The sequence below is a fragment of the Vipera ursinii genome (genome assembly GCF_947247035.1).
Source record: "Vipera ursinii genome assembly, chromosome: 1".
NCBI lineage: Eukaryota > Metazoa > Chordata > Lepidosauria > Squamata > Viperidae > Vipera > Vipera ursinii.
The window spans coordinates 143,738,896-143,747,078 of NC_139512.1; the positions used below are offsets into that span (position 1 = coordinate 143,738,896).

Consider the following 8,183-nt stretch of genomic DNA (forward strand, 5'->3'; position numbering starts at 1 on the left):
AAAGTCCGGAGCAGAGACGCTGGTCAGCTGGGAGCAGCCCAGGCTACGGGGGAGTTCAATCCTTCGGCCGCCCAAGCTCCAAGCTCAGGCGGCCCCGGCGAACTCAACCCCCACCTGGGGGCTCACCCCCTCCTCTTCTCCCGAGGAGGGGGCTTCAAATTCGCCCGAACAGCTGATCGGCGCTGTTTCGGGCGAAAAAACACCAGCTGAGCCGCGGGCAGCCCGGGAAGGCTCCCTCCGTCGCCGCGGAGCCACCGGAAGCCTGGACTTATTTTTGTTTCTTTGCATGTTTGATATTTTTAAAAATGCATATGCTACTGACTACACATGCACATATGTAACATCTTTTGCTAGGATACATGACCACTGCTTGTCCAGAATGTGACAAGTGAAAGATTGTGACTAAACAAAATTTTAATGTACAGATAATACCACCAAAAATTATTTTAGCCTTTTTAATAAATGTTGTTATTGATGTTAAGCTCACCATGGAAAACATATATTGTTATGTATATACCAGGTTAATTATTTAAAGACTGAAGCGCAACATAACTAGATTCTAAATAATCTATTTTTCAAAACACACAACAGTCCAAACAGTAAAAGTAAAGTCCAACTTAAGAATATTTCATTCTTAAGAATTGTTTAATTTAAAGTGGTTTAGTTGTAATAGATGGTTATAGATTCAAAATAGTTTTCAAGAATGTACAAAAGGTACTATTTTTTTCTAGCATCAGATAAATTAGACATTTTACATTGAGAAAAATGTTTCTCATTTCTTTCCTGTTACCTTTATTCATTTCATTGCAGAGATGTTAACATAGGAAATAGTTTATTTTGTTATCTAATTTTACCTTTCAAAAGACAGAAGCAGATGAAAAATGTGAGGTTCTTTCCTGTTGGCTTTTTTGAATTAGCTGTTTTAGATTCTAAAAGTTTAGTTCCTAAAGAAGTAAACTTGTAAATAATTTTAACGTCCTCCTCTAGTGCAGGGTAGGCAACCTTGGCTCTTTTATGACTCAAGGACTTCAACTCCCAAAATTCCTGAGCCAGCATGGCTCAGCTTGGAAACCTTTCTCTTCCCCCTCAGCGTGGCTGGCTCAGGATTTCTGGGAGTTGAAGTCCACGAGTCATAAAAAAGAGCCAAGATTGCCTACTCCTAAAGCCAATAGAGGGACCTTTTTTTTGCAAAAAAAAAAAAAAAGGTGCCGGAAAGCCGTTCTGAGCGTACTATGAGAAAAAAAGCCCTGCTAAAAAATAATACAATATTAAAATGCCATCAAACAATCATGAGAAGCAGTAGCAGCAGTGAATGTGTCAATTTTACTTTTTCACACAGTAAATGTCAATAAATATAAAACTCATAGAAACAAAAGGTCTTTTCGAGTTTTACATAATTCTTAAAAGTAGGAATGGGTCCTGGGATAAAATAAAAATACTAATCCATAATAACAAAGCTGAAAATCTTACCAAATTTTGTCAGCTATTGCAAGATGAAGTTTGATAAACTTCTATTTTTCAGCTGGGGCTACAGTATTGTTTATTTCCAATTATTTTAATATCTTCAGCCATTTGTCTTCAGATTTGGGGGAGCAGAAGTCAAGTCATAAATGTGCCCCCCCCAAAAAATGCCCCTTCATATAACAGATAAAAATTCTTAACAATAGAAATGGTCTTTCCCTTTTTTCTAGTGCTATGTGGAGAAGCCGTAGATACAGCATCTCAATTAAAGCTAGGGTGTCTCAATCACACTCAATGTGCTTTGTTGAATTGGTGCTTGCAGTAGTCTTTTGACACCAGTTGCAGTCCAATTCAGAATGGGAATTCAAACCAGGAAGACATGGCCCCCTCAAGGCAAATCCCAAGGTACTAAAGTTTACATCCATAAATTCGGAATGAATTCAATTATTTGAGGCAAATTAATGCATGATAATTGAGGTGCAAAAGCGCACAAATGTAAACAATGTAATTTCACACAAAAAATCCCCCAAGATACTTGCAGTTGGATTGGAATTATAGTCAGACATATTTTAATATATTCCATTATGTGAAAAGAGACAATGGTGAATTAAAGTGAATTCCTGCATATGTGAAAAATGTAATAATTATTGAATGGATTAAATAATGATAAAACACTGGATTTCTAAATACAGCAATAGAAACATAAAGGATATATAAATCCCTCCTCACCATTATGGCCAATTGGATTTCATGTTATATGAACAAATCTCTCTCCCTTTTGTGCCTATACGTTCGTTACATATTTGTTATTTCTGAATATATAAATATTTAAGCATTCTGGGTATTTTATCATTTTTAAAACTTCTAGAAAGCTTATAAATATATTTTGAGCCAGTTTGTCATGTTGGTTAAGGTGGTGGCCTAGAAACCAGGAGATAGTCTGGTCTTAGGCATAAAAGCTGGCTTTTCACATGACTGTACATTTGGCTTTGGGTTGATCATTCTCCGTCAGGTCTGTGTGTGTGTTTGTGTGTGTGTGTGTGAGAGAGAGAGAGAGAGAGTGTGTGTGTGTGTGTGTAAGTAATATGAATAGAATAAGATGGCGGCTACAGCCAAATGTCATCAGTTTCAAAGAAAGAGTCCTAATCCATTTTGTTATGCATGCTCATGATAGTGGGTAGGCTAATGCATGCGCAAATGTACAGTATCTTCCAGATTTAACAGATATGTAAGATTAATGGGCACCCCTCCCACCCAAACAGTCCATTAAATCAAGATTTTATTATGATATTGAACTGAAATTATACTTGATTTCTACTACCCATTAGAATTAACATTTATATTATTTCAGTTACTATTTCTGAACCATAGAATTTAAGAATATTTTTTTTTAAAATCATGAGTTTTAAACCATGACTTCTCTCTGGTTAATTCCTAATCTACAGATGCTAAATGACATAACCTTAACAGTTTATAGTTCTGTATAGCTCACAGCTCAGTTTGGAAGATCATATAGGAGCCGTGGCCAGGGGGGCTTTTGCCCAGGTTCATCTGGTGCGCCAGTTGCGGCCCTATCTGGACCGAGACGCCCTACGTACAGTCACTCATGCGCTTATGACCTCCCGGCTAGACTACTGCAATGCTCTCTACATGGGGCTGCCCCTGAGGACCACTCGGAGGCTTCAGCTGGTGCAGAATGCGGCCGCGCAAGTTGTGATGGGGGTTTCCCGATACTCCCATGTAACGCCTCTTCTCCGCGAGCTGCATTGGCTTCCAGTTGCCCTCCGGGTGAGATTCAAGGTGATGGTGATGACCTATAGAGCCCTCAATGGCATGGGTCCAGAGTATCTTCAGGAGCACCTGCTGCCAGCATCAACTTCCCATCATCTTGTGCGCTCCCACAGGGAGGGCCTCCTCAGGGTGCCGCCGGTCAGGGAGTGCCGGCTGGCAGCCCCCAGGGGGAGAGCGTTCTCGGTGGGCGCGCCTGCCCTTTGGAATCAGCTGCCTGTGGAACTCCGGATGGCCCCCGACCTTCGCTCGTTTCGCCGGGAACTAAAAACTTGGCTATTCAAGCTTGCCGGCCTGGACTGAGGGTTTTGGGTTAAGGTTTTAATTTTAATTATTTTGGGGCTATTTAATTTAATTTAATTTTAACATGTATATATTGTACTGTTTTAATTTGCCCTGTAAACCGCCCTGAGTCCCTCAGGAAAAGGGCGGTATATAAATTGAAGTAAATAAATAAAATGTATACAACTTGTTTGTGATCTATAGTTAATTTTCTGAGGCAGATTTGATGTTCAGAGGGAAGAAGGTATTTGAAAGTCTTTGCGCAAAGAGATATTATGTGTAGTGCTCTGTTCTAAAAATAAAAAAGTAATTTGCAGCTGAGAAAGTAAGCATCTTTTGGTCCTAAGATACTGTTGTGTTCATATAGCTATTAAAAGTAGAATATGTAACCATTTTGGAAACATGTTTGTTATGCTTTTTTGATTTGTATTAGGCTTTAGACTGAACATAGAATTGAAATTCCTTACTGAAATGACCACATTTGCTGTCCTCTTACTAAGTTACTTGAGTGAAACTCTTCTAAAGGAGAAATCCAGTTCAAATAGAAGCATTTACATGTTCAGAAAGGCCTTCTTCTGCGGAGAGAAAAACATGGAGGCTATTTTTTCCCTGAGGTGCACAACTAGAAGAAGGGAGAGGCTGCTTATCTCTTGTCCCATTTTGGGTTATGCACATTGAACAGAGCTACTATCTGTGTTGTTACTTCGTTCAGGCACAAGCTGATTTCCATTCAGCACCCATCTCAGAAAACTATAATATTCTTGAAGGTCTTTCAGGACTATAATCATGAAGAGGAGTCTATGAATAAATCGTGAATAAACTATTTACTATTTTTACCACAGATTTTCTATCTGCCTGGTTAATTATTAAGTGGAAAAAGCCACATTTATGCAAATTATCATGTTAACTTGTTAAAAATATTCCTTTTTGTTCTATTGTTAATATATAATAAGACTTCAAACACAGATACTTCTGTTTCTGCCAAAATTTTACTGCACTTGAATCCTATAGTATTTTGAGATTCTCAGATTTCATCAGTGCATCTTCAGATGTTTTATTATTATTTTTTATAAAATTCTATACTGTAATTTCAGACTACATACACCAGACATGTCAAATGTGACATCATGCAACATATCAGGACGGTTTTGCCAGTGCCGGCAATGGGGTGGGCATGGCTTCCGCATGACGCATCTGGCCCGTGGGCCAGCAGTTTGACACCCCAACATACACTGTATGGAACTTCTTTTTAAACATAATATTTAAAAAGCTCTAACCACCTGCTTTTAATTTATGCCTTTTCTTTCCTTCAAATCTTTTAAGCTGTTTAATTATTTTTTGTAATTATTATTATTGATTCCTTGCATTTCCTATAACGCTTTCTTCAAGTATACAATGCTGGTTTTGATCAGCTATTAATATTGTACTGATACATTAATATGTGTCAGTTATATACATGTGGGTGTATATGTATCCATAGATAGATAGACAGACAGACAGACAGACAGACACAGACAGACAGACAGACAGACATTGCCTTTGCTTCTGGAAACCAGAAGGTAGCACTGGAAATCACAATCACAGGACTGCAACTCAATGTAGCATAATTCCAAGCCAGGTTACAGACACCAAATTGCAATCCCATGATCACTAGGACTTTGCAGTGGTTAGAATTCCAAGGACCAGTTCTACAGTATGTACCAATTGTGCAGTGTCATCAACAGTTGTTGAATGAATGGTCATAACCTGAAGACTACCTATATGTCTCTGCATGTGTGCACATTAAACTAAAAATATACCAAGTAAAATGTACCACTATTGTTGAAAAGCTGAATGGAATGTTAACTTGAAGTTGCAATATATATTTTTAAACAGCATATTCTACTGAAAAGTTACTAGCATTATTGTAATCTATTCTTCCTCTTTTCCTGTTAGAAGTGGGAAGCTAAATAACCACTTAGAAGCTGCTATTCATGAGGCCATGAGTGAACTTGACAAAATGTCTGGGAATGTAAGTACCTAATATTTAATTTTGGGATGTTATAGCAGAGGGAGGAGAAATGGGGAGCATTCCCCAAGTCTAGTATTTGTGAAGAAGCAGACAGTTGGAGCAGAAGCACAGAAGAAGAGAAAGGTTTGCAGAAAATAAATTTTCCACGTGGTTTAAGATAGTGATTTGATCATAATATTCCAAAATATACATTCATTAGGTAGATTTAAATGTATTCTCAGATCTAAAATAGAAGTAGTAAGTTGGCTCAAATTGGTTCGCTAGATACTATATGCCTCAGTATCCTTGTCCCGGTGGCTTCAACATGTGACTTCTTCCACCTTTGTTCATAGCTAATAACCTGTCCCAGTGTGCCGTATCATTGTGCTCGCTGTTCCTGACTAGCAGAGATGTTGTAACGAATGAACCTAATGAGGCAAGAACCAATAGTTTCCAGATTAGGGGAGAATTTTTATGCCAACATACCTCGGGTGCCTCTCAAGGTCAGCCAAAAATTGGCCCAATATCCATTGTATCCATTGTATGTACACACATATATATATACATATACATACATATATATATATATATATAATTTACACAAATATGATATACACACACACACATACATACATACATATATATAGCGCTTTGGCTCTGATATACTGAAATAGGCAACTCTTCTATATGTTTGTATCCTCATTCGAGGCTATAATAAAACTGATCTAGCTGTGTCAAATATTTGTTGAGATAATATATGTTATCTAGTATACAAATGTTTAAAATATTATCTAATATTTCATTACTGTACTTTCATTACTGTTAATGAGGAGCAGGGTGTCTCGTGTGGTTAGGATGCTGGGTTGACAAGCAGCAAGCCCACGTTTGAGACCCAGTTGCTGCCATGGGAGAGGGTGAGCTCCCATCATTCGCTCCAGCTCCCGCTGACCTAGCAGTTCGAAAGTATGCATTCATAAGTAGATAGATAGGTACCACTTTAGCAGGCATGTTAACAGGGACATGAAAGGAGCCCCCCTACTGGGCCTCCCACAGAGAATAGTGATGTCACAGCTAATCCTTTGAACCCGGAAACAACTCGATACTTTCAACACAAGTGCAATACAATTACTGTTAATCCTTAAAGGCTTCCTTTTTGCTTTCCCTAGGTGCATCAGATTCCACAGGGAGACAGACAGCTGAAGCCTCCAAAACCCAAGAGGAGGAAGATCTCTAGATAACATTGAATGTCTTTGTTACTGATCTGGCTCTTACATAACATGCACATAATTTTCATATATATAGATATATATAGATATATAATCACCACAAGGTGCTAAACAAAACAGTGGTACAGTATTCTTATTGATAAAGAGGGAGAAGTTAATCCAGATCTTCTAAAGATTGAAGAGTGTCTATAAATTCTTTTTTTCTATAATACTAAAAATGTGATTATAAAATTATAGTCCAAATGTTTCTGCGAAATTTTCATTATGTATATAGATAAAACAGAATTTCATGACGATATTCAAAATGTAAATAGTGTACTATTGTCATGTACAAGCATACCTAATGCACACTTTATCTTTTATTGTACAAAAGAATAGTGTACAAAATTCTTTGGTTTCTATTGAGTACACATACAAGAGACTACCAATGTAAAGTGATAAATAAAAATACAGCCTAAATGCTTTTATATAATAATGTAAAAAATGCTGTTTTTGTATTTAACAGCAGTGAAAAGGCATGATTATGTAATCCCCTAATTATGACATAACACTTTTTGCCACTGAGTGTTCATTGATAGTGTCTGTTTGGAATGAACCTGGCCTGGAAGTACTGTACTCCATTTTGGGTCCCTGTAGGAGAGTGAAACCTTGCAGATTCCTAATGGGATGTGGGATCGTAGGTCAAATTAAGATATCAAAAGCTGCAACTACTGGTTGCGTTTTTTTTAAATTGAGTTTTAAATTATAGAATTGTAGATTTTTTTAAATTAAAATATTTAGATAGACTATTTGAGTCAGCTTTAACAGAATTTCCTAGCTACCCGCTTTGAAATCAGAAACATATCAGCATTCATTTTACTTCCTTTTTTAGAAAGCTTTTAACAAAGCCTAAAGTAGCTATTCCAATTTATTTAAGCAAAGAACACAATTCCTATTAAAGTATGAGAGCAATAGCCCAATTGAAGGATTCATTGTTGTTGCTAATTGTTAGCAGTAAGATTACAATTTAGCAAAAACGCGTTCCTAAATTAACAAAGGGATTCAGTGACCAGTTGTCCTTGGATATTTCTACTGTATTCTGTGGACTGGATGAGCGTAAGCAGTTACTGAATTCCCCTGCCTGCCAATACCAACAGCATTTTCCTTATTAATACTAAAGGTGAAAGATGGCTTGCTAAACTATTAGCAGCAGTGGCCAGGATCCAAAGGACTACACAGCTAGTTCAATTCATCTATAACATTTTTCAAAGAATCTTTTGAACAAAATCTCCTTTTTCCCAGTTTGGAGATGACCAGCATTCTCGAACCATTGGCAACTTTCAAAACAATTCTTTCCCGATACGGTGGAGTTCTTTTTTGACAGAGGCAGCAATTAATCAAAACCCCGGGTGAAACATATCCAAGTGTTTGGATGGACCTAATATAGTTCTTTGGAT

General features: G+C 37.5%; 1 protein-coding gene across 1 annotated transcript in view; it reads left to right on the forward strand.

Annotated features, from left to right (window-relative positions):
• MBD5 (methyl-CpG binding domain protein 5) overlaps positions 1–7,264 on the forward strand; it is a 153,508-nt gene extending 146,244 nt beyond the window's left edge. Inside the window, exons 11-12 of the mRNA XM_083350436.1 lie at positions 5,467–5,542; positions 6,688–7,264. Of these exons, the coding sequence (XP_083206562.1) occupies positions 5,467–5,542; positions 6,688–6,759 (148 nt within the window). The 3' untranslated portion in view covers positions 6,760–7,264. The remainder of the gene's footprint in view (positions 1–5,466; positions 5,543–6,687) is intronic.
• The last annotated feature ends 919 nt before the right edge of the window (positions 7,265–8,183 follow it).